A 27784-nucleotide genomic window follows, 5' to 3' on the forward strand; every position below is an offset into this window, starting at 1 on the left:
GAAATACTGGGGAGATCAGGGCTCCAGTAGTATTCCACCATGTTGCACTCTTGTAGACTTACTCTTGAATCTCATGCTTTTGCCAGGCAGTGGAACTGACCTCAGCAGAAAGTTTTAACCAGGTTAATAGGAATCCAGTTTTGACCCACAGCACCTTGAGGAGACTGTGTAATATTCTGCTGGTGCAGGGGGGACTGTTTCAGTCTCATGGAGCTTCAGTGGAGGTTTTGAGTGTGCATGAACTGTGCATGATAAGAGCTCAGAGAAGCAGATTATAAATTTCTCTGGTTCTCTGCTGTTTAGACTGGACAAATGGGAAATCTAAGTAATGGGATTAGAGCACTACAAATTGCATTTACAGAAATACTCTACTGGAGGTATTTGAGAAGATAAATTTGAGAATCTTTTATGATTGGTGGACACAATCTGAGGAAACACTTCTTCCCTTCCAGCCCCTTGCCTCCCTTCCTTCAAGAACTATCTGTGCTTAAATTTGACTGGATGTAGATATATGGTATGTTAGGAACATGAAAAGTTGCACTAAAATTTACATATCCTTGGCAGCTAAACCACACTGTACATGCAATTACGCTTTTTGATTACAATTTCTTTGAAGTGGGAAGGGAGCAGTAGTACTGGGGCTTGTTTTATCTCCACTATGGAAGTTTGATGGAATATGTTTTTTATAAACTTTCTGTCTCAGTCCAGGCCTTAGAAATAGCACTTTCAAGGTGTGTCCTAACAGAGGTTGACACCTTTTTACTCTAGCAGTGTGCATCAGTAAGTTTTTATTTAAAGTGGCACAGACTTTCAAATACAGTGGTTCTGAAACCGAAGAAGAAGAGAAGTACTTACTTTCCCCTTTTTTCTGGGTCAAATCCAATTTTTTTTTTTTTCCTCTTTGTGATAGTGGACGTTGGGTTCCTGCTGATTAGATTGTCTTATAGTGATGTTAGAGCAACAAAGTGGGCAGGAACGTATGCCTTTGTGTGGCTCAGGTAAGAGCAAATTCACCGTGGTATCTGTAGCTCTTTTACCCTTCCAATTGTTGAGACTGCAAGAGTGCTTTGCAGAGTGCCTTGAGATATGCTCCGTGACTGAAATTGAACTGTGTCTGGAGCATTACGTTGAGATCATGAGGTAAGGATTCTTCCTTCAGAAGGAAACTGTTGGCTTGCTTTTAGTTTGTTCCGCAGTCTTAACCCCCTCAGAAATTTCAACATCTGCATGGCTAGAAGAAAGAGTCCCAAATAGAGTCTTAGGTTCACTTAGGGAAATTGAGTAAACAGTTAAGTATATGTTTCAGAATCAGTTGTGTGATGCCAAGAGTTTGCTCCGTGAGGCCCGAGTTCTGCCATGAGATTTCCTCCAATGTGGAAGAAAAAGTGGGGCCTCTGGTGGGCTTAGAGGAGGAGGAAAAGAAACAGTGATGGTGACACTGTTTCTAAGACAGCGAGCCTTGTGCCAAGCACAGAATGCTATCCGGTGGTTGTTCCCAGGAGTGCGGGGAGAGTGGGAGGAGGGGTGCCTGCATTTGGCTGGTCAGGGTTCGGTTTGCAGGCACTGAATGGTTGCTGCTTCTACCTGGGTAGGCACTTCAGCTTTGCTGCTTGTACTTCAGTGGCAGCTGTGCAACTTGTTTCAAGCTTGTCTGTTTTTTAGTAATAGTTTTGTGTAAAATTCAGTCTGGGTCCATCTAATGACAAATTCAACGCCTGAGAATTGGATGAGATGCCTGAGGCATAGCTGTGTATGCAGGGTAGCCAGCAGTACCTTCTTGTGTAGTTCTTCAAACAGACAAAATGCTTTTTTGTTGCTTGAAAATGGATTGAGAAAGATGGGAGATGGGGTGGGAGGAGGAGGAACAAGCACTTTTTTACTGCAGAGTAAGAATATCCTTGTGAAAAATTAATGACAGCTTGATTAATGTTAGTTTTCTATGACTGTCACTTTTTAGAAGTGATTTATCTCAGCAGAGTTTTAAAAGTTTGTTTTTAAATATATATTACAAAATATTCTGGCATGTGATTTAGCAGTTAGGTGCATTTCAGCTAAGTTAAATCATGAAGGATTGCACAATTTTGAGCAGGTTAAAAAAAAAAAAAATAAATGAGAGGTTACTTTTTAATGTTGCTGCTCTTTTCCAGCAATAACACATTTTAGACTTGGCCCTTGCTGTTGTAAATCTGATCCTTGTCACAAAGTCTTTTTTAAAATATCTGTTTATTGACTTCAGTTTCTAGAGAGAGGCTTTGGGGTTTTATTCTCTCTGGGGCTTAGATATCTGTGGCAGCTGAAAGTGCCGCTTCTGATGCACACTCAGCATTCAACTGAAATAGGCAAAAATGGTGCCTGCAAATAGAGACAATATTAATCGCTCCCTGCAATTAGGTAAGTAGCTGCATCGGTGCTTAACAGCAGGAGGGAGGGAGTTAATGAGGGGCTAATTCAGTCCTCAGGACCACCACAGGGCTGATTAGAAACAGCTGCTGTACTGCAGGCTCTAGGCTGCACAAGGCGATGCTGTGGTGAGCCTGGCGGCTTTGGTGAAGAAAGGGAACTGGAGAAGAATGGTATGTAGGGAAGATAATAAACAATCCAGAAGAGAAAGGACATAGAAAAGCATCCTAGGCCTGGATCCCTGAGAGAGGAGAAATCATAGTGGGCAGGAGGGAAGGAAGAGAAAGTTCAGGCTGGAATTGCAAACTGGAGGAGGGGTGCAGCCATCTGCGTGCCCTTGACCTCTCTGTGTGAAGTCAAGGCTTACAATTAAGTCAGCATCTTACAGTGTAGGTGTAGCTTCGATATTAGAACAGCTGTGTTGATGGCATGCTTAGCTGAGCTAGCTGGCTCTCTTAGAAAGTCGGGGAATGTTGCTCAGGATGGATGCTGGGTTTATGTGGCAGTGGGTCACCAGAACGGCATACTTCTGATGGCATTTGTCAAAACATGAATGAAAATAGGAATTTGGTTCATTGATGTCAGCGACACAAGAATCAAATTGTCCATGGCTTTGTAGGATATGAGTAATTCAGGTAATGGTCATCTCTGGTACATACCATGATGTTGTCACCTGTAAGTTGGCTTCTTTCTCTTTCTACACCTGTCCTGTGTTCCTGCTTTCATACAAGTGGTTGTTACCAGTGTTCATACGAAAAACCTTTCAGCACATGCCTCTGCCTACATTTTGAACTGATGCTTGCTTCTGTGGCTGAGGATACTCGTTAAAGCCCCAGAAATGCTTTTGCTTAAGCTGGAGCCTACCTACTTCATAGAGAGGAGACTGCTAATTCCTTTCCCACTGCTTTCTTTTAAAGACAAACATTTTTTCCTGCAAGTGATACAACTAGTTGAGGGGTGAGGGGACCAGCTTCAAACTTCTCAGCACAGAGAGCTGTGGAATATACCCCAGATACATACTTGGGAACACAAGGATTGTTTATATTGACCCAAATGTTAATACAGCAGAGGCCAGGGATGTAATATATGCATAGGTTGCTGACAGCGAAAAATGGTTAGCCTTGTCAGCTGTGTGGCCAAGCACTGTCCCACAGGGCTGTAATGTATCAAGCACCAGAACTGTAACACCAGAGTGCTCCAAATCAAGGCAAAAGGGAGGATCAAAAGTGAAAAAGCACCTTCTGTTAAATAGATTAGGTCATGGAGCCTCAGATGAAGAGGGAGAAAAAGGGGTATGTGTTTTGAGAGAGCATTATAAATTCATGAGTGATATGGAGAAGATCAAAAGGAACAAAAGTTATCCTTGAGGTGCAGAACATGCGAAGCTATACCGGGGAAGCATTACAGATATGTACCCAGTTCTTACGCTTTTTCTTCAGCTTCTGTGATTCACCACTCTCAGAGGTAGGATGCTGGACTGTCAGCCTGTGGTCTGGCCTGATACAGCACTTCTTAAGTATGCTCTTTGAACCAGGAAACTTGCTTTAAGGTGGGAAAAATAGTATCCTGGTGGTTTTTTTCACTGATGTTTCTTCAGTTAGATTGGCATGGTTACTGTCTCGTTATTAAAATCATATTAAAGATGAAACTTTTTAATATGTCAAGATTTTAGAGCCCACAGAAACTATTTTTGAGAATATAAATTAAAAATAAAGTAATGCAGCGATGTAACCCTTTACCTGATTTGTGAAGTATCGTGTTACACAGATTGTGAGGCCATGGAATATGAAAAAAGTAAATTCTACTTTAATTCTACCAAATTATGCGAGTAATATGCCACAAGCTGTATAAAGGTACAAAGGAGAATGCTGTGTGAGTGAGGAACATGCTCTATGAAGAATTAACACAGAATAGCTTTAACTTTGGTATCAGCAAGTGTTTGGGCCTATGTAATGTCCAGGGGTGAAAAATAAGCCATGTGTTAAATGGATTAATGCAGTGTTGATCCTTTTCTGTCAGGACAATTAACATGAGTAAAATACTTACCCTACTTTAGACAGATAAGGAGGTACTGTATTGTGTGCCTTGTAAGATTAATGTTCCTATACGGGCAGCAAAGAGCACAAGGTTTATTTCCTGAACCTTATGTAGATTTATAGCTGTGCCAGTTACTGCTTGAAAGCTCTTTATGAGCCCTGTTCGCAGTGAGTCTTTTTTTGTGTATGTTAGTGAAAGTGTTCATAAGAAGGATGCAGACATCTCGAAGTGTTAAATGGGATGTGTGACACGTGCAATAGCTTTAAATTATACATTTTGTCTTGTCATGACCCCTGATTTTCTTTTATATATGTGCATGTGTGGGCATGCATTTGTGTGATATAAACATAAAAAATGTATTTTACTAAATGCTTTAGGAGTAACTTCCTGTGCTGTCCTGACTTCCTTAGAGAATTAGTAATGTTTTTTGTGTTATTATTTGATGATTTAAAGCAAAGAAAATTACACTCAAGGAGAGAATTACAGTCTCGTGGGATGTGCGGTTTCCATGGAACTGTGCTTTGGACTCATAAATATCTATGCAACTCCTGTTTATTTAATAGGATTGCATGGGTGAAATAAGGGGTCAAATTTGTCATTTAGAGTCCAAGCCCAAGGCAGGTAGAGACAGGCACATAATAATGGAAAGACTTTGTAAATTAATCTCCAAATGTTAGAGCAATTGCTATCTTTAATTTTTGTTTGAAAAGCTTTTGACTTCGCTAATTATAAGCATCTGTAATTTGATTAAGTACAATAAATTTTGAGTGTGTCTATATACCACTGAAGATTAATTGTCCAGTAGATCCTCTAAAACATTTAAATCTTAACTTCTATTCTTTTCCAGAGAAATTGCAGGGGAAAGGTCATATAAAATGAGTAGTCTTAACCAAAATACATAGTAGTCTGGTTAGTTAATGGCTCTTTCTTTTGCAGAAACTTTTGACATTTAAGAGAATGGTTATGCACTTTTTCATGACAAACAAGGCATTTCTTTTAATGTCAACTGAAAAAGAAAATAGAGGCATACTCATTTGAAGAAGGACTAAAAGCTCATTTGTCAAGTCCCTGCATCTGAACTTATGATGAAAAAGAACAAAAATGAGCTCATTGTGGGAGGGGAGGTTATGAGAAACAGATTTAATCTTGTACTAGGATTTACCAGACACCTTTTCCCATCCATGGGTTGTTCAGAGTTGTAAGCTGGGCTGAAATTCTAACCATTACATTTGTGAATGATGCTTAGTTTCACTAGCTTCAGGTTTGTAATTGCGGGCTGCTTGTACCTTTGAATTACTCTTGATGCTGTCTTTACAAATTACTATCACCAGTTGACTCAAATCTTCTAGTGTGATTTTGTCATGCTACAGACACTTGATTCTCTGCAAATTTTACAGCTACTTGCTTTTATATTTGGAGAGACCTCTTAAATAAATGGTTGAAGAAGTAGGAAGCTACTTGGACAAAATGCTATGCCTGATGCTACAGACAAAGATACCATGTTGGATTACTACTCCAGTGCACAACAAAAGAAAGTGTTTCTCCTGAATGGGGTAATGGTGTTACTGAAATACTAAAAAACCTGTCTACATAAAATTCTGTTCAGTAAACAGATAGAAGTGTGCCAGCTGTGCAGAGTTGTCTGTGCTAGTGCAATTGATAATAAATATTTATCGATGTTTGTGCACTGGAGGTTCCATTGCTTAAAATATGAGCCATGTAGTGACTCGAAGAGAAAAATAACATTAATGCAATTGAATTTCTTTTAAAAAAATCTGGTTTAAAAATGGTGTATCTCTGTGTATCTACCTTCTAAAGGTAGTTGACATCAGGAGGGAGTTTGAGGCATCGTGCAGAAATCTTGCATAAGGTTTTCTGAAGGTTGGCACCAGATATGAACATGCAAATAACTGGTACCATTTGGAAATCAACAAGGTGGTGGAGGGCATTTTCAGTTTCTCAGTCCTCCTGACTCACTGCTTTGGTCTCGCAGAAAAAAAAAAAAACCTAGTGGTTTTCACTAATGCAGGTTTGTTGTTTTTTTTTTTTCTAGGAAGAGGTTTTAAGTGGAATATTTCAATAAGATTCATAAATGAGTTATGCTGTAGAGAGCAAGAATCATTTGGATAGACCTGTGGACTGTTTTCAGAAGGAAGAGTGTTTGTTAAGATAGAACATGCTCGAGGTTTTTCTTTATTTAACGTACTTTCATCAAGAATTTAGGTTAGCTGTTTATCTAAATATATAAAAAAAACCAAATACTAGTTACTGAGGTACTAAACCCAGCTAAGTAGATGCTTTTTTAGCTATTTTTCTTGCAAAGAAAACCTCTTAACAGTGTTGTAGTAACTCTTTTTTTAAACCTTTTCTTTGTAACATACTCATTTTTAAAGCTGATTCATCACAGAGCCTTGGCAGGGCTGTATTTTGCAACAGTGAATATTTTCTGTTCAATTTGTTAAAATTACAGTTTTAGTAGTAACATCCAGTCCAGTGGGAAAACTCAACACCCAGTAATGCAATTTGCCATCCATTTTCAAAGTTTTCAGGAAAATCAGTCAGCTTTTCCCTGGTGTATCGACCAGGTAGTGAGAAAGAGGAGGCAGTGAAAGATGCAGGACTTGAGAAGTCTAGAAATGCCAGAATGTATTGGATGTTCCTTATGAGTGAAGTCCTCAAAGGTAGCTTTAGCAAACGTTTATGGCATGTAGCTAAGAGTGAAATTGAGGAAGCTTCTTGTAGAAACTGAAGTTATACTACTATAGGTAAATTTTCTGCCTAGGGATTTGTATTAAGCTTGAGGAAGTTAATTCCCCTTGGAGAAACTGTGCATCTAGTTTTGAACTGGCTGGCTCGTGAAATTTGCTAGGCAAAGGAGCTGAGATCTGCCTAAAATGGCAAATCTGACCTAGGGGACAGTTGCTTGTGCTGAGGATTGACCTGCAGTAGTGAAACACTGTCCTGGGAATGTAGCACGGATGAGTCTGAGATTTACAGCCAGGAGTGTAAAGGTGGGTGATACTTGGTAAACCGTATACAATTTGAATGTTGTTAGATAGTGCATTATCCGTCTAAAAACATTTTTAAAACCACTGCTTTCTTGTAAGCCAGGAGGTCACTGGAGACCTCAACTTGTTTTCTTCTTGTTCTCCACTCACCCTGAAGAACATGTAACTGGTGGGTGCAGGTACAGGGCAGAGAGTTCTGGGAGGAGCAGCCATCAGAAGTGTTATAAAGAGGGGATGGCTGGTGGCCTGGGGTTAAAGAAGCAAGGAAGGAATCATGGAATCTTGGAAATGCAGCTAACCTTGGAATGATGAAGTAATTAAGAACTAAAGTGAATGTATTTTGTTAGGTAAGCACATGCTTATCCAGGGAATTTTGCTGCCACAACCAGGGGCTCTAAAGTTTTTTAGCTGCTTTAAAAAATCGTTTTAGAGCTGCAGTTTTGGAAGCTACATAATGAATGTTCTAATAAAGCACTTCAGGGCATGAGCTGACTAAGAAAATCTGGGAAGATGTTTTCTTTTTATGAATTTCAAACAATAGGATAAGTATTTTCTAGGGAGTTTGGGGGAGAAGAGTGTTTCCCCTTGCTGAAGCATCGGTTTTTGGCTTATGGTTGAAACAGGGTGCTGGATCACTGATTTGACCTGGCAATACAAATCTTGTTTCTCTAAATTTATGGTGACAGCAGATCATGTGGATCATGCTGGAGATGAAGATCCTTATATCACTGTAAGTACAGCTTTGTTGCTAGTCCACAGTGTTATCTTTGGAAATCAGAAATAATTTTCTGGTTAAGAAGTTCTGCAAAGAGCACAAGAACTATAGGATGCTTTTTGAAATTACTATTAGATTGGTGTAATAAGTAGTATCTAATTTTTGAGCGGCTTTGGATGGCTCTGTTTTGAAAGATCTGGATTATTCTCAGTCAGGAGGGTGAAACTGAAGGAGAAAGTTAAGGTGATAGAAAAAATGGTGAGGCTGTTCAAAAACAAGTTGATGTGGATGAGCTTACACCTTCTCTGTGACATTGTTGTATCCAGCACTAGAATGTGGGTCTCCTTAATGCTAAGTGCAGAGGGTTGAGTGAGGTGCATTCTTGGGATTAGTTTCCCACTCCTTTCTTTGCTGAGGGAAGAATGGTACGCCTGTCACCTCAGCAGTGATCCCTGCAGACTGGAAAAGCACAGAGAAAAGGGGTTTGGCATCCTGAGATTTAGAAGGGATAAGGAGCTGCACTGAACCTCACTGGTTTTCTCCCTTCTCAGATCAGTTTCTCCTGTTATGTTGGGACATAGGAAAAATAAGTCTGTTTCCTCTTTCCATCAATTCAGTGACCAAAACCAAAGAGATAATTTGCTTTACCTAAATTACATTGAGAGTAATCATAAGGAGGTTAGGAATGCTAAATAAGTTCACTGAAGTGGGATGAAATCCTGCTTAGTATGGACATATCAAGCCCTCCCTCATAATGGTGTATTGATATTAATTTTTTATTTTTACTTAAAGAAAGGCTGTGGTTGCAGACAATGTCTTGAGACTGAGTTGAAATGAAGACTATTTTGTCCTGAGCATGGTCTCCCAATCACCCGTTTCAATCCCCTGCATTCCTGTTACTTTGTTCCCTTACTGGGAATGGAAGTGGCAACAGATTCCTCCTTTGGAGGGCAAAAGCAAGGCTGAGACTTCAGAGATGGTGCAAAGCCGGATAAGAGGCTATTAGTGTGAATATGTGGGCTGCCCTGCAATGGGACAGGTAAGGTTCTTAAGAATCCCAAAAAAGTAAACTTGGCGAAGTGTAGTTATTTTGTGCCATCTCCAGATTCAGGTATTTGTCTCCTTTGGTTACTTTCAGGTCTTGTTTTAGGCTTTTCTTCCCATGTCACCTAAAACTTTCTTTTGCGTGAAGGTGTAAACATCTGTTGTAATAAAAGTACAGCCGTTAGTCTAGCCCTCAGGCATGCTCAGAAGTACAAATCAGCACCATGCTCCATTCATCAAGTGTGAATTGTCAGATTAATTTTTCAAAGGAAGGTGTTTTCCATTATTACATCCTCTTTTTTTTTTTTTTTTTAATACATTCTTAAACTGATGCAGCTCACTGGAACAGCATTAGATTACCTGTTCCATGACATTTTTTGAACAATCTTGTGGTGTATTTTCTTTGTCAAATACTTTTTACTGATTAAGGTGGGAGTTTTTCTGTTTAAGAAAAGGTTTGAAATACTCAGAATATTGCCTGCAAATGTTAATTTCTAGTTTAAAAAAAAAAAATCTCAGTTCAAATTGTTTCTAAATAATGCAAACAGATTGAACAAATTTTCTGGAGATTTTTTCAAATTAAAGCAAAGTTACGTTTTACAAACGCTTGGTCTTTGTTTTTCTAGAATTTGAATGGCTCCATCCTGGCTTGTGTTGGCCCACTATTTGTTTAGTATTGCACAAGCATATAAAGTAACTATCTGATATGACAGTAATGACTTCAGCAGCAGAATCACAAAATGTCCATTTTGTATGTAACTGTAAAAATTTGTAGGTTTTTTATTAGCAGATAACAGTCATTTCAAACATAAGTGCAGGGCATGTTTGTAGGTACATCCAGCAGTTCAGTGGTACCACATTTTTAGTCATTGCCTTAGGTAATTACTTAAAGGTCTTTTGACTGTGGTGTTTCAGGGCTATGCTGCAGAGATCATACAACGGAAATTGTCTAGGGAGTATCAAACTGTCCTGTCTTTGCTTCTGGGAGATGGTTGTTCTTTTCAGTTTTTCCACTCTGTCTTGTTAGTACATTCAGAGAAATAGACTTTCATTACATTTATTTCATCACTTGGACTATAAAAAAGCACCTTTTCGTGGAGTGTGGCCAGGAAAAGGTGACATGAAAATTGTGTAGGACTGGGAAGAAAAATGATTGAGAGTAGCTACACGTTTGTATAATGATCGCTTTAAATAAGTGAGTTATTTGCAAGTCGTGCTGATCTGTGCTCCTGATAAAATGTAAACTTGACAACGCCTTTGAGTTTTTATGTACAGCAAATGTCTGCCACACAAGTTTCTTTAACTTCTCTCTTAGGAAGTGTTTTAAGCTTTGTCCAGGTTTTCCTTTGTTATGAAAGTTTTTTAAGATGTTTCCTGGTTGTGTGAAACTGCGCTATAATTTCTTTTATATTTTTCATTCTGTGGACATTTTTCCTCTTACACCTTTACTACATGTCTTAAGGGTATCTGCCATGTGTTAGCATTACAGGTTCTCATTAACCTCTGCAGATGAGTGCCAGCCTTCTCTAAGCCTTTCCTGGTGTTACCCTGATACTGTTTTCTACTGTCATTAATGAAAGTTAGCAATGCGCAACACAGTCACGGCCCTAAGATTCCAGAAGTCAAAATCCAGGCAAGGTTTTAGTGTTTTGTGTCTTAAAATGTAGTTTTCATTATGAACTTATATTACCAACCTTTTTATTTCCTTGACAGCAATTGTAGGTTTTAGTTATATTTCCTCTTTCCCTTGAAGAAGGATGTCAGAAAATACTATGTGTAGGCATTTGGTGTTGTTTTGCCCTTCCTGCAGTTTTAGCTGAAATTCTGACTACATTTTCCATGCTATCCTCTACACCTCCCATTTTTCATCTTAGAGAGCAGCTTGGGTTTTCAAATCCATTGTAGTCTCCACTGTCATTTGGTAACAAAAAAACTGGGGAGATTTTCAGAGATGAGGCAGCATTCCGAATATTTGATCAGATGTTTCTCTATGTGCTGCCTATCATTAAAATAAGTAGTAGCAATACACAGAAAACCTCTGTGTTGTGGGCTGTTTGCACGAAACCATGGAAAATGCAAATGGAAACAAAAGAAAGGAGAGGTTGTCAGAGCCAAAGACTCTGACTAGGTTCTTCTAGATATTCCACATGTAGAGGGTGTCATGGTTAACATCAGATTTACTTGTTCGAAGACAGTTGATATTTTTGTGAAATTTCTGATTTAGCAGAGTCATACAAAAGATACTGAAAACATAATAGAAGTATAAGTTGCACTATAGCAGAATATAGTAATTGCAATACACAGTTTAATCATGGTACCAGTGTGATTCCCATTACTGGTCTCTGTAATGACTGTCACAATGCTGGTTGTCCCTGGTCTTGCTAGGAGGGCATCTGTGGGTTGAAGCCAGCTCAAGCCCATTGTTTTCTTTGAAATTTTTTTTGCTAGTTTCCTGGGTGTTATATGCTGTGTTGTGCAGAGCCCCATATGCACCTCACCTTTGTTGGCCTGGCTAACTCAGGGAGACAGTCACACTCTTTTAATGAACTTGAGGGGAAACCTTTACACCACCAGCTGATGCACTCAGCTGTTGACAGCTGTTTTCTAAAGCAAAGACCACCCTTGGGTCCGCTCAGTGTTGAGGTCAAGTCAGCTTCTTTGTAACAGCTGTGATCAGTAAAACCCTGCATTATTCCCTGAGCTTCACAGGCACAGAGCCCTGGCCCATCTCCTCTGAGCCTTCTTCCATGGTGTAGGGGTTTATCAGTCGTTCGCAGAGGACACACATAGAACAAGTAAGTTGGTCGTTTGGTGTTTGGCTGCTCTGTATTGGTATATGGGTTGGTATCCCCTTACCATGATCTCAGTGCTTTTATGGCTCCCTTGTTGTGTCAGAGGTTACACTTCTGAACATCTGTTCCCAAGCTGATGTGCAGCAGTACTGTAGCTGAGGAAGGCAGGAAACAAGATGAAAAAGATAACATTAGCTCTTTAATTTTCACAGAGAAGGGTGTGCTCAAGTCCTTTTTGTGATTTCTGTCTTGAAAATAGCAAACACATGCAGTGGGTACAACTGCTTTTAGCAATGTGGTTTAATTAGTCTGGTTCCAGGCTGAGGGAAAGAAAAACGTGGATCAAATTTAGTGATGAGGATCACAGTTCACAATGGCAGGGAACAATGCTAAGTATAAGAGTAATTGTACTGCTTTGCAGCGCTTTAACCTTGACCTGTCATCTTTTAAGCACCCTCCTTCATTGCCCTTTGCATCTTTCTCTTGTTCTGTTCTTGGCCTCAGAGCACTTCCAGCCATATATACTACAGACATGTGAGTAGTCCTTTGCTTCCTTGGCATTCAGTTCATACTACTGTCCCATCCACTTTTATATTCTTTTCCCCACAAAATTGTTGAGAAGCCTGACTGCCAGCAAATACTGTTTTTAATTGTACCTGCGTAGAATATTTCATAAAACCCAGCAGCAAAAGCAGTGTGCAAAATATATGTCATTAAATCATGTCTACAGTATTGTATGAGATGTTTGTAGAAGCAGGTATAATGGGGAAGAGACTGCAGTCATAAAGGAGACTGGAAGAGAGGTCAGGAGATTGCTTATCCTAAGCTTGTGCTTTTTTTTTTATTATTGTATCTTTCAAAACTTAGCTGTACAGTGGCTTGCATTTTAAAGACAGCATGCTATGCACAGTTTGTTATATTAATAATAATAAATAATAATTGTTACTATATATTTAATATATAAACACCTGGCAGGATAGTATTTGGTTTAAAATGTGATGTATATATGTTTCAGTAAACAACCTGCTGTTGTCATTGCAGAAAATTTCATAGAAATTGTACCTTCTAAGTTAAGAGAGGTCATGCATTTTTTGTTAAGAGTAGGCATCTAATTTCTTCTTTGAAAGAAATGTTTCCTTGGATGGTTGTAGAGAAGCAAGTTGGTTGGCTTGTCTGATTGCTTTTCTATCTATTGTTCTCACATGTGTTTACTTTGCCTGTCCTGCTGGACAATTTGGGTGCATCAACATCTCACATAGTGGGGTTTTTCTTGGCGGAATTCAGTAGTAGCTGTGTTGGATTGGTATAAAGTTTATGAACAATACAAGCTTTGTCAATGAGCTGTTTTCTCTGTATGAAGTAGTTCTCCAAGGGAGCTGTTGCCTAAAGGTTCAGACCAATATGTTGTACAGACAGACATCTTTGTGGTATCTGTGTCAATTTTTACACAGTACTGAGGTTTTGATCTTTCATAATGTGTGTCATTAAGAGGTAGCCTGCCTTGAACTATAAATGTCTGTTATGAATGTTAGTGATAGTAACTCTGCCTTTTCTATCACTGTGTGCTGAGGGGAGAAAAAAAGCAGTGTGCCATATGGCTATCTCCATTCTCCTCTCTCTTTCTCAGTTGTCATACCCCGTAGTGATTCAATACTGCAGTTACAGTCATGACTGACCTACTGCCTTCCAGTTGAAATTTTTAAATTTAATCTCTCCAACTTTAATAGTTTGGATTATTAAATTTGAATTCTCAATGTGAGCTTTTTTTTTCCGGAATTACTTTTTTGTTGACTGTATCTCTTTGCTCAGATGTTTCCTTGTTTGTTACAGCGACATGCAAAGATCTGTGTTCCCATTCCCACCCTACTGTGTGCTATACAAACACACAGGGAAGCCTACTCTGTGGGAACACTCACGCCTTAGGGGAAGATGCAGCAATACTTCGTAGCATCTTTTCTTAAGGAGTTGGGGAGGAGAGTTTGGCTCTGCCAAGAATACACAGCTACGCTAGCTTTGTTAACCTTATTATGTATTGCAGTAATAGCAGGAGGCACCACTTGCATTTGACTTGTTGCTGTGTGTACTGGGTATGTACATGAAACCAAAGAGTATCCCAAGCAGCCCTCCTCCGTGTGTGATAACTTCCTATTGTCTAGTCTGCCCTTTCAGTAACTTTCTCTTTCTTTAATTGTTTTATTAGTACTTGGAAACTGGACTCGTCCAATTTACCAAAGGAAAGGATAATTTTGGATAGTGAAAGATGCAACAAACTTTCCTTGTAATTAGTAAAGAAATCCTGTGGTTACTTGGAGAAGTGAGACCCTATATTGAATGGAGAGGCTAATGTAACTCATGTAGTGGATACCCTTGTTTGGCAGGAGCTGCCAGGGCAGGCAACAGCATTGATATAAAACTAGACACATTCACGCTGTTTCTTACCCAATTTGGGTGTGCTAGGGGGATGTGAAGAAGAGCTGAGCAGACTGCAGTGTGGGAAGAGGACAAAGACAAATCCACAAGAAGTCCACCTCATTAGTTCCACTGTTCAGAGAACAAGTTGGTTGTCATTGAGATTTTTAAATTAGCAGTGTCCTTTTATATTACAGCCCCATGTCTGTGGACATTATTGGTCTGGTATTTAATTAAAACCACAGCTGGTGCTCATTTAATTATAATGGATGAATGGGAATGATACTTACTTGAGTATGTAGCATGGTTTTATTCAGTTTAGAGAATTGTAGCCATTTTTTCATGTATTATTTGAAAGCTGTGATGAAGGATGCAAGATCTGATGAACAAACTGGTGAGCTTCATTGCAACACTTCCCTTCTGTTAAGGGAATAAGGTGAAACATTTACTTACAAATTTACCAGCTTTCCTGAAAACTGGAAGTCAATTTTGAACAGATTGGTACAATTAGGCTGATTCTTGTTTCTCCACGCTGTAAAACCAGTGCATAGTTTCCTGTGGTAGGAAGGAAGGCCTTCTGCTGAACGCCGAGAATACTAAAGATATACAGGGTGTTTCTGGGTTTAAGAGAATTCAGTGTACAGTACATATCTGAAAGAAGCTATGTAGCATATGCCTGTAGCAGGCCGGAATTACTGTTTTTTTCACTTGAAAAATGAGTCTGTCTCGAGAATCTTAGACCTACTGCAACATAAAATTATGTACATGTGTATTTGTACTGAAGTGAGTAACTGCAATTGTAAGATGTTTTCGTATTGACATAATAAAAGTGCTTTCAACTGAACTCCCAAATGGGGGTGTCCAGAGCTTTTAGCATTACTAGTTACACTGTACTTAAAACTCCAGAAGTCGCATCTAAAAATCTTTATAAATTTTTTTTCTGTCTTGAAGCCAGAGGTGACCTTTTCTATAACAATAGGAATACTGTATGTGAAGGAGCTGCTGCCAAATGATTTAGTCTCTCAGCTGTCATACAGCTGCTTTCACGTGTCAGTACATGAAAACACCTATGGTTTTGCTGGCTTCCAGTATTGTAAAGGTAAAAACTGATATGAAAATAGGACTCCTTAACAGATTGACTGGAAATGGAACAAGAAAAATAACTTAAAAGTGACCCACCCAATAAAATGTCAGAGTTGAAGGACTGAAACTGGCTGGAGGACTAGAAATAGTGTATGTGTTTTGGTCTGAATCTTGGCAGCAGAGTGGTGTTTGCTATTGCTTGGTCCAGTGTGAAAATTAACTTCTGTTTTCTCACCCAGAATAACTTGGAGTTGTTTCTTTGCTACTACAAAGAAAGACTTAGTATTAGTGGCTAGTTTTCCTCCAGGACTTTTTAGTTGTAGTTCTCAGTACTGAGTGTTGAATTCTAGCTGACGCCTTTGGTGTAGTGGTGATATTTAAGGACAGGAAGAGAGTGTGGATGAGTTACATACATATCGGATTCTTTCAAGAATTGTTCTTGATTTGTAAGTTATGTAGCTAATGTAATTTAGATTATGTTAGTTAGTCTGCTGTGTATTTCCACATGCTATCAGTTAAATGTAGAACATATCTTTCGTCAAAAGGATCTACTGCAGAAGAAAACCAGTTCAGGTTCTTCATGTGTGGCGTCAGTAGATTAGAATCATTGAGGCTCACTGACGTGGGACCAAGGAGAACAACAACTACAGAGCAGTAGCTCAAAGTGGAGTAAGCTTCAGTCGCAAAACGAAACCGAATGCTTGGAGTTATTCCTTCACCAAACTGATAACCTCTGTATGACTGAAGGAATCAAACATGATGCACATTCTTCTGTAATACAAACCTGAGTCAACATTTAATGTAAGGTTTTATAACACAGGACTCAAGCTACATCCTGTTAAACTAACGTTAGAACTAACCTACACATTTCCAGCTGAATTACACTTCATTGTATTTATCCTTATAATGTGTTTTCTGATGAAGGAATGTGTGTGCTGGGTGGAGAGGAGAATTCTGTGTAAAAAGTATTTTGTTGCATGTGGATTTCTTGTAGACTTTTTACTAAAGTTCTTACTGCTGCCGAAATCCACAGGTATTGCAGCTGGTGTATAATACTGCATCTTCTTTCAGATGCTACTGCTACATGGCTTGTAACGTGGTTAATTCATTTCTTTTGTTTTGTATTCTAGCTTCATTTAGCAGCCCTGGCTTCATTGAAGGGAGACATAGTGGAGCTTAATAAACGTCTACAACAAACAGAAAGGGAGCGTGACCTGTTGGAAAAGAAATTGGCAAAAGCACAGGTGAGCAATAGTTCAAGATTCTGAAGATGTCTTTGATTTTGTGTTGTCCTTGTTCTTCAGAGAGGAGTATGGTATGTGGGGAGAGGATAAAATAGCTGAACAATGTTACATGTGAAAAGAATTTTAGGACTTCAAGAAACATAGTTGCTGTAGGTTTTATGTTCTGATGATATTCTTATAAAAAATACCAAGAAAGAATTACATTTTTTTTGTTCTGAAGCCGATATAAACAGCGACTGCTTTGAAATATTTTAGAATATAAAAATTGCAGCATTCTCTCAGTGGATTAGGTAACTGATTTCAGAGCCTTCCACTCCTGGGTCAGATTCAAACATGGCACAAATTAATGTTGATCAAAAGCTGTTGCCAGTTGGAAGTGCTTTGGTGGTATGTGGGAAATGATTTGTGATCTCAGTCTAGCTTCTAGTAAGCCAGTTTGTATGTATCTGTTGTGGAAAATACAGTCAGTGAAAGCCAAGGGATTAAATAAGAATAAGGTCTGAATTCTAATGCTTTCACAGCTCTTTAAAAAAAAAAATCTTTTTGCATCAAGATAAATGTAGAGAGGCAAATGCAAACATGGAAAACTGAAATATTGTTCTTCTATAAACGAAACTTTTGTTTTCAGTACTGTCATTCTGGCAAATACCTTTTATAAGTACTTTACGTTTCAAAACTAATTCAGAATATATACTCACTTATACCTACATGGAGACAGTCAAAGCATTTTGTCTTGTAAAGTATAGTGTCTTATTTGTTCCCCAGAGAGGTTGTGGAATCTCCAGCCTTGGAAAGCCTCGAGCCACCTGGACCTGGTCTTGGGTCACCTGCTGTAGGTGACCCTCCGTCAGTTGGTTAAGGGGTTGGATGAATGACCTCCAGAGGTCCCTGTCAACCACGACCATTCTTAGAGTATATTCATTGGATTTTGGTAGAGGCTTGTATCTATGTATTAATTAAACTCAAGCTAAATGTAGAAATGTTTAAGCAGTCTAGATTTTAAGGCTCTTACTTAAGTCCTCCAACCATATTTTGGCCCTTGTCCTCATTCCCTGATGTTTTTTTCAACTACCTTTAAGGTGTTGGGGCATGTAAGTGATATTTTTTGATGCAGACTGTGATACTGTTAATGCAGACCATCAATGCAACATCCAGAAATAAAAAACACTTTCACGTTTTTATTCCTCTCAATATGTGAGCCAGAGCCATGCCGGGAGTTAACATTGTTTATCAGCTGATCCTGAAAGCCTTTTCTAGTTTCTTCTGCACTCTGACATAGAGTTCTCTTTCTCCCGTACAGTTTGATATGAGGCTGCATTTGACAGTCATTAAGCAGTTGGGTGGATCCACTGTATCCAAATGATCCACATTGTTCTGCATGACTTCACTGACTTTTTTGTGATTTATAACTCTGCAGGGTCTTGTACTAGCCACAGGGTTTTGTTAGTGGTTTAGTTTTGTTTTCAGATCTTTGTTTAAAAATACACTCTCTCAGACAATGAAGAGTGACTTGTAGGGGCTCCCATACAGTAATGAATCCCCATTGATGGTGACTGGGATTAAAGATCAGTCTTTAATCCCGATTAGCATGTGCTGTGTTAGTGCGAGATTGTTTGCTATTTTCTTTGATGTGTTACGCGTGGTGCATGTGTATGTAGTGCTCGATTTGTAATGCTGAGGGCTTTTACATGATCTTGGGCTGTGTGCTTGTGAACACAAACATAGTGATGACTGCTACCTGAACTGTGAATGACACCAAATCAGAATATCTGAAAGCTAGCAAGCTTTCAGATAGAAAAATTACTTTTTAGTGAATAATTTCTATAAAAAATGTTTTAGCTCTTTTAAATTTATTTTTTTTAAAAGCCTTCAAGTGGATACAAATTTTAACGACAAAAGCACAGCTCATACAACATGTTGGCTCTTTTTAAGTACTGAGACAGACTCTGGTGAAACCACTTTTTCTTCTTTTTCTAGTTACACCACTTCCAAGTAGATGCTCCAATTAACGTAAATTTTTGAACTTTTCCTCCCAGTCCACAGAGATTCATTCAAATTTGTGTCATGTATCATCATATAATTTTCCTCTACAACCTCTGTCTAGTGCATTTCTTCCTCACTAATGCTAATCAGAGGTTCAGAAGGCATAAATTAATAAGGTGTTTGAGGTTCTGCATAACCATATTCAGATGCTAGTGGGTCAGTATTAAATCTCTATTCTGCATCAAGTGCATGTTTCTTTTCAGCTGGCATGGTTAATGCTGTCTGGAACAAATAGCTCTGAAAAGACATTTTTGGTAATACCTCTGCCATCGTTTCATGAGGCATGTGGGACACTTTGGAAGAAAGGATTAGTGATTTACAGAGCGGAGGTGATTTGGGGAACCACAATTTGAATAGATGACAAATGGTGAAGAAAAGTAGTTGGATAGCCTATGCTTAAAATTTTGTAAAAGGACGCAATTGATTGCTGGTTGTTGTATCGTGCACATTTTGGAAACTGCAGTCTGTGGGGATCTGCTATGGCATTTTTGTACACCCTTCTATTATTTTAGTAAGACAGCAGATCTCCTTGTTTCTGTGTTTGTATCAGTGTACAATTTGGCAACAGAGTGATCTCTTGAATGAAATTTGCTGTAGAGTACTGGTCAACCACAACTAAAGTCTTCTTCCAAGAATCTTTCTGTGGTTATGAGAAATAGTGCCTTCTACTAGCTCTGTCTGACACGGTATCCTAGCTTTGATAACAATAAATAGTGGGTGTCTGAAGGGAGAGCATAAGAAACGCATATAGAGTTGTCCTCCTTTATACTCCCCCACCTTTCTGCCAACATCTGTGAGCAGGAGGCTGCATCACGTTTAACAGTTCTCAGTGGTCCTACCCTCCATGGATTTATCTCATCGTCTTTCTAATCCATGTACATTCTTGGCATTTGCTACATCCTGTGACATTGAGTTCTGCAGTTTTATGATAGAGCATGGGATTTAGTAACATGCTGAATGTTTCAGCAAATACAAGAATAGACGATTCACTTACTACATCTTTCTTATCATTTCAACTCCTTTGACAAGGTAGTCCTGCTCTCTCATTCTTTGTGCTTAGTCCTTGTAATTTTGGATCTAGATACAGGGTACCAAAGACTGCTGCATCATTCTGGATCTTGTGTTTCACAGCAGTAAGTCCGATTACTGCAGTAATAATTCTTTACCATCCTTTCAATTATTTGGAATATAGGGAGTGACAGCAAAATTTCAGTATAAGAACAAAACCAATGCTTATAGGTATATAAGAACATTTGAACTTCGCAGGAAGACTTCAGTTTTTCATTTAACAAAGTAACTTGAAATGGAAATGCACAGTGTTCAGAGGAATATTGAAATTACTTGTTCTGTGGTGTGATGTCCTTATCTCACATGGATTAGTCCTGTGTACTCATATTCTTCTTTCACATCAAGTATACACAGAATATACCACCGAACAATTAATTCTGACCATGCATGTTTTCACGATAGAGGATTTGGCATGGTGGACTTGTGTTTATACTTAAAATAAGATTAATAGATTGCCACTTTAAAATCTGCCACTCCTCTTATACTGTATTATTTGAGCAAAGATTTTTAGCTCCTGTGAGCCTGTTAGACAGGTTTATCATTGTGTCTCATTCAGGTGATGACTTGTATTCTTGGTGAACAGCGCCGTAGCCAGTGTTTGTCTCTCCAGGGCCTGAGGCACTGGGGCATGTCTTACTGAGCGCTGCTGCTGGTGGTTCTGCCTTTTGTCCTCTTGACTGAACACTGCAAATTTAACATAAACGTTTGCACTGGTAGTGTTTCTTGCGCTAGGAATTTATGTACATTAACAGGCAGTAGAATCATGTGTTGAGACAATATCCTTGGGTTAAAATATTTTCTCTTTTCATCTTTCTCCCTCATGCTGTTCTTGTTCTGGTGGTTGTTTCCCAGCATCAAGAGGTCAGACAAAGGTGTTTCCAGGCATTGTTAATTTATACTGTAATTGAAATAATCTTTTTAGTCTGTACCAACAACCAGCCAAAGGTTACTTACACTGAGAGCTGTGCCGAAAACTTCTCTCCTGACCTCAGCAATTGCACATATTTTGCAGCCTCTCAGTGGATTATCCCTGTGTTTACTTTCTCAGAGAATTAGAGCTCTTAATGGTTTTGATCAGAACTTAAGTATGAGGCTGGAAGAAGGATAAGGAAGAGGGTGTAAGGTATTTATCTTTGAAAGTTTGTGTGACTGACATGCAAATAAATTGCAAGAGCTGAATGCGTACATTTTGGAAAGAAATAGGAACTGGTGGCAGACCATTGCTCTGAGTCTCAAAGGACACAAACTAAAGAGGATAATGAACAGGTTCAATATCCCAAAAAAAAAAAGTTAGCAACAGGTACGAAAACATGCATTTGGGTTGTTGGGGTTTTTTTGCATTTAAGCTTTAAGATGAGTGTGCCATAGTAAGGAACAATCCTGTCTAAGTGAAAGAATTTTCTGTTGCTGCATTTTGGGATTCATGCTGAACCATTTCTATTGTTTGGATGCTTTTGCCTTTTTACGCTGGGACTTGTCATGGCTGACCAGAACTTATGAGATGTAACTCTGTACCCATCTCCAAGACACAGGAGTCCTTCTTTCACAGAGGTTTACTTTCTGCCTTTTTCAGTTACTTTTGCCCAAGATAATCCAAGAGCCCTTTTAAAAAATCGAATGTGAAGCTGTTGTCTTATTTTGCCATACTGCTGGTTGTTCACAAAATGTGTCTGTCACTAAATGATGGTTATCCTGAAAAATGGTGACTGAGAAGTGGCTGGAGAAAACAGAAAGCAAGTCTGGTAATGTGACTGAGGTCCATTAGCAAGAGTCCATACATCTTCAGTTAAGATAAACAAATTCTGCTTTTCAGTGCACAGCTTTGAAAAACAAGAATTATTGTGATAGGGGGTTTATTTATTGTCTGAAAATAATTGTTACATACTCCATCTGAAACATCCTTTTGGTTTAAAAGAAAAAAAACAGTGCTCATAATTGATTGATCTAGATAATGCTTAGGTAGTGTTTATTGGTATCAATGTGTGTCAGAGAAAATTTAGGTTTAGAAAAGTAGAATAAGCAACTCTTCATTGCACTTAAATTTGTTCTAAAGCTTTTGTTAAACATTTTCTCTGTGTTATTTCTGCTTTGAAAGCCGTGGTAGTTCTTCAGGCAGGTATGATGTTAAGATATGGAGACATGAGAAATAAGCTGTGGAATGATCCTAAAACGGAGAGTCATTATAATATACATGTATAACCATGTCAGTTGCCAGCATGAAGTCTTAAAAGCAAGGTGAACATTATCATTGTTCTAAAATGTGACTTTTTACTCTCCTGTTCAGCGTGAAGATACAGTCTGTTTGTCTTGGTGTAGGTGAAAGTGCTTTTGATGCCAGCTGGAGTAAGAAACTGTTTTGTTGTAGTCTGTGGAAGGATGCTCTAGTGTCTGGGCTACCTTTCAGTGTGCATATTCCTGGAACTTAAAAATATTGAAATAATTTTTTTTTTTTCTTAAATTAATTTAAAAGAAAAATCTAACTGAAGCTCAAGGTAAATTTTAGTTTTCAAGCAGCCTTTTATGTAGATGATGTTCTCAAGCCATGAATGTGAGTGGCCAAAAAGTATGAGGGCAAACTTAATGAAAATTCTGGCATACCTGCTAGTTTGAGTATAATTTTCATATTTATGATACCAAGGGTTGAGGGAGTTACCTCTGCATAGAGTGTTTACTTGATTTGAAAAAGTAAGTTTTGATGCAGCAACGTTGGAGAACCTTATACATTACTATAAATTGTAGCCTTTAGAAATGCTGTGAGGATCTTACATAGCAGGTCCTCAGGTAATGAGTGTGGGTTTTATACTTTCAGTTGGCTTGTGACTTTTATTGACAGCATAGTACATACCATTCTGTGATTGCAAGGAGGCTTGTTTCTTTCCTGCAGGGAGTCAGAAGCAAAAAGTTAAAAGTCTTGTTCTTTCTAGCCGCTACCAAGCATAATTTCAATCAGCATGCCCTGTTGGATTGTCATTGCAGTAGATTGTAATTGTTTGCTGTATTTGGTATGTTTGCTGGAATGAAGAGTAAGCCAGAGAGGCTGGATTTAAATTCTATTGGAAAGGAAAAGGAGGATTTTGTGATACATATAAAAAACGAGCAGCCATGTAGCTGTGTTATCTTTAAAGGCTAATAAAAACAAATACTCATACTAGAGAAGTCATAACCTCAGTGTGGTTACTTTTCTTTATAATAATGCGGTTTCTGCCTTAGGACTTGTTCTAATTCAGACCACATTGGGAAGATAGTTGAAGATTCATGATGCATCATGAATCTCAGGATTCAAAGATGAGACATTTATAGCTATTCTGAGTTACAAATAGCACTTTTTGTTCAAGCAGGAAGGGCAACTTCTGCCCTTTAGAAAAAAGTAATAATAAAAGTACACTGCATAGTCTTTCAGTTCCTAAAATCTTGTAATTATGTGTCTTTGTGTACCTGGCAATATTTTGAATCTGTCCTTTTCTATTGCTAAGGCATTGTTGGTTTGATGGGTAAGAAAACCGTTAATGATGTGCACTTTTGCCTTGTGTCTGCTCTCTATGCAGTTATTCATAACAGCCTTTCTATTCTTTACTTCTCTGCTTTAGTGTGAGCAATCCCACCTAATGAGAGAACATGAAGATGTGCAGGAGCGAACAACACTACGATACGAGGAACGAATCACAGAGCTGCACAGTATCATTGCTGAATTAAATAAGAAAATTGATCGACTACAGGGAACAACAATAAGGTACAGCAGCTTCCTGGAAATTCTGGGCCAATGCAAGAATGGTGCAAAACATGGTGTGAATTATACTATAAATACAATTTGAAGGTGACTTTAAGGTGGTTAGGCTTGTTACGACTGGTACTGTGTAGCTGCCCGTAATTAAGGTATGTGTTCTGCAGGGTATTGTCCTCAGGCTCAGAAGTGCTACAATCTCTCTGGCAAAATCACACTTTGCAAAGCCTAGCAAGCCCTCCCAAGAACTGCGCTGTGCCATCTAAATATTCCTTTAGCATAACATGTATGCTAGGGTACCAGATAAAGTAGCAAAGGTGGATAAAGGAAGATGTAGCCACCCAGCCTGCACCTCTGCTTTTAACTTTATTTTATGGCATCCTATAGATCACCTAAGCCAAATCACTTGTGGTGAGAAATATGGCTCAAATGGATTTGCGTCTACCTGTACTGGTGTTTATGCCAAAACGCAGTGGCACAAATCACGTTGCTGCCTGTCTTTGGAGCAGCAAAGCTTGAGGTGTTACGCTAGGTCACTACTTGTTACTGTGTTAAAATAAACTTTACATTTGACTGCAGGAAAACACCTCTTTTTCCTCACTGGCTTTTACCAATTATCCTTAACCTAGAGTATGTTGGACTAGAATGAGGAAGGAGCTTCATAAAGTTTTAACTTGTGAGGATGCAACTAAACTGCTAGAATCTATGGATTTTCTAGAGAATGTCAAATTAGATTTGACACTTTTCATAGGTAATATTGACGCTGTGCTCTACCCATGTAGCAAATTTTCAGTTTTCCTTTCCTATGCAACTGCTTCATTCGTTCTCATTGTAAACATTTCTCCTATCACAAGGCAATGTTTTTACTACTCATTTAACCTTTAATGAAAATTTTTATATGCAAAAAGAAAAAGGGTTGGTGTACCATGAATAAGAGAAAGTATCATCACGCATGTATACTGCTGTAAAAGCAGTGATAGAGTCATGTTATGTTAATGTCATTTAAGAAGATAAATACTGCCAGCTTCAAGATGGTCATAACTAGTGATAATCATGGTGAGATTTTTCAGGTTAGTATTTTCTAAACTGGTAGTACTTCTGTGAAAAAAACCTTGTGACTCCCTTGTTCATTTATGCTTAGTACCCCTGCAGACAGACTTCCTGTTCGTCTTGTTTCAAGTCATCTTTCTTTTTAGTATGACACTAGCTGCCCATCCAGCCCTCCTCTCTGGTAGAAGTCTACCAATTGAGAAGACTCACTGAAAAGCAAAATCTGAGAAGTTTGAGAGCTGCATTGATATTTTTATTTTAAATGGCAGAAGAACTCTATGAGATTTAAGAAAATTAGTACATAGAATGCATAAAAATTGTTTGTTAGGAGTCCCTGTGGCAAGCTAAATGCCAAGTGGTGGGCAATTACAAAATGTTAGAATCAGGTAGGTACTGTGAAGGTTTAACCATGTCCATAAACAAGTCAGCTGTGGCATGCACAGGAAAGTGAAGCATAAGAACTGAGTTTGATGGGTGGCGCATGCTGCTTCTCCTGAAAGGTGCAGTTTTGCTGCCGCTTTGGGAGGTGTAGGCTTTTGACTGCATCAGAACAATACTGCTGCAATAGGTGCCACACCACTGTCATGCCTCACCTGTTTGGTCTTATCATACGAGAACTCATTTTGCTTAGGCAGCTAGGGTACCTCCTTTGTTTTTAATTGTTCTGGTTTTATTAGTAAGAACAAAAAGGTTCATTAAGTTGGTGGATTTTTTAATTTCCTTTAATGATTGGAATAGCTTGTTTTCTTTGGCAGCCAATAATTTGGTGTCTGGGGAACAGAGGAGTAGTATTCCTCCTAAAAATGGCAAGCAGAGATAGAATTGGAGGGATTTCATAAGGTTTGTAAAGACGTGAAAGAAGGAAAAATGATACTTCCTGCTGTGACTTTCTGTAAATCTGCTCTGGGATCTACTTGCGTCACTCTTGAGAAGCTGTCCCACAAAGCACGGGTGGTGTAACTGCTGTCCTTGCTGGGACAGGTGTGACTCACAGCGCTCCACCCTTGGCTATGGGGACTGTGAACCCGGAGCTAGAACAAAACAGTCCTGAGAGAAGGGGTTCTGGGAAGCACGGCCCTGCTAGGGCCTCGGCATTTATATTTTCCTCTAAACCAGGACACAGGAGGGATTTTACTCTGATTTGACTCCTGGGATGCCCGATGCCCGCTATCGCAAAATTCAGGGAACAGTTTTCTGGGAACAGTTTTCTTGCATTTATATTAATTGCATAACAGATAAATGTTTCCCCAGTGCTGACACAGAGATTGTTCAGTATTTTCATGTATCGTTTTTAGGCTGTAAAAGTACACTAACATGCAGCTCAATGTACTGCTGCTTTATGACATTCTTCACGGTTCCATCCAAAACCCCAAAATACTCTGGAAACAATTAGAAGAAACTGGAGTTTCATGGAGGGTGTTTTGACTATCCTTCTTAACCTGTATTATCTTTAAATTTGTAAATCTTTGTTTGAATGTGAGTAGTGCCCCCAGAAAGTAAGCACAAAGAGCATTTAAATCTGAAGGTATTTGCAACAGTTTGAGGAGTGCTGGCAGACTATAATAAGCTAGTTAATGCTCTCCATTCCCAGAATTTTTCCCTCTTTGTTTTTTGGTGGGTTTTCTTTTTTTTGCCCTTGCAGTGTCATGGGTTTAACAGATTGAAGTGTAATGACTTTTTTGCTCGTGCAGTTTAGCAATGCCAGCTCTAGAACAGAGCTTAAGTCATGTGTTAATATACCTGTGTGTTTCCCAGGTATATCTGATATGCTGATCTTAGTTACCTAACAGGAGTATTTTTAGAATTTTCCAGGATTGTTCTAGGTTTGCTAGCCATTTCTTGGGTAAAACAGTTCCATGTGTATGACTACATGAAGTTAGCTCTTGTGCTACGTTCTTCCAGTATTCCCTAAGGAAAATGAGGTCACCATGGTGGTGGGAGCAAGCCAACATTCATCTGCAATTGTCTCATCTCCCTGCTGCTGCTCTGGACAGCCCAGCTGGTTTGGAAGCCCAACCTCACAAAAAAAAAAAAAAAAAAAAAAAAAAAAAAGCTGAAATACAGCTGTAACTGATTTGATGTTAAGGCTGAAATGAGAGTTGCCTATATACTCATAATGTGCAAGTAGACAAGCCTCTTGCTTGCCTAGTTCTTCATGTGTGACAGTGCACAATTTAGCCACTACCAGCTCAAGAAGGTAGCAATTTGTGAGCAAAAAGACACTAAAGAAGTGGTCCACTAGGATGAGGATGGGTTTTTTATTTGCAGGCAGGCGACATAAACATTGAGTCTGTTTTTTCTTGGAAAATTATAATTATGTGACAGTGTCTCTGATCTTGTCTACACTATTAGGGGGAGAGTGTGGGAGGAGGCGGCTAGTGTTTTGCTCAAGTTTGTTGTAAAGCTCAAGTCACAGGCTTTCATGAAACTTTGCAAGACTGTTGGGCAAAAGAGCCTATGATGGTTGTGCAGAGCACATTTTGTCAGCATCTTTTAGAGTGGACAGTTTTCACTGAGCGGTGCTAGCTTGGGGTTCCTATTAGCATGTCAAATGGATGCCAGTGGCAGTCTTACCCTACTTCTGCTGTTTCAATTTGTAGAAGACAGATTTTTTGCATTGCAAAGGTTCTCTGTCCTTTGACAAGGTGTATGCTTACTCCCTTTTTCTCTCCCAAGTGTGTACAACTTAGAAGACAGCAAAGCCAGGATCTTCCTGTCTGTAGGGTCATATTGCAAATACTTGGACATAAAGGGTACACCCAGTAACTCTGAAGCACAGAAAGGATTTACAGATTACACAGTAGTGTGCTGAAAAGGAATTAGGTCTGCGTTAAAGTAGACTTAGACAAGTTAAATCCTGACTTTAGAATTTTTTAGTATTGCTTTAGATTCATAATTCAAAATCAACACTTTTTTTCTTAATCGTGTCTTTGGCTGGTAAAATCACCTGTAACTTGGTTGTGCGGAAACAACTTCAGCCTATAACCGACAATCTTTCTTAGATGTCAGATTGAGTTTCAGCAAATGGAAAAAGGAAGACATCAAATCGCTTTTGGTTCTAAACCAGTGGCTGTTTGGGTACGTCTATGCAACTTCAAAAATAATAAGCAACTTTAACAGTACCAAACAGAAATATACTCCATTGAATATTGGTCCTGCTAAGGATTTTT

General features: G+C 38.8%; 1 protein-coding gene across 2 annotated transcripts in view; it reads left to right on the plus strand.

The window, feature by feature from the left end:
* Positions 1–27784, plus strand: part of MCC (MCC regulator of Wnt signaling pathway) — a 211745-nt gene that overhangs the window by 127379 nt on the left and 56582 nt on the right. For both annotated transcript variants that reach the window (XM_086479759.1, XM_086479760.1), the window contains 2 exons: positions 16619–16732; positions 23431–23573. In XM_086479759.1, the coding sequence (XP_086335885.1) occupies positions 16619–16732; positions 23431–23573 (257 nt within the window). The remainder of the gene's footprint in view (positions 1–16618; positions 16733–23430; positions 23574–27784) is intronic.

The sequence above is a fragment of the Leptosomus discolor genome, chromosome Z, assembly GCF_034619465.1.
Source record: "Leptosomus discolor isolate bLepDis1 chromosome Z, bLepDis1.hap2, whole genome shotgun sequence".
NCBI lineage: Eukaryota > Metazoa > Chordata > Aves > Leptosomiformes > Leptosomidae > Leptosomus > Leptosomus discolor.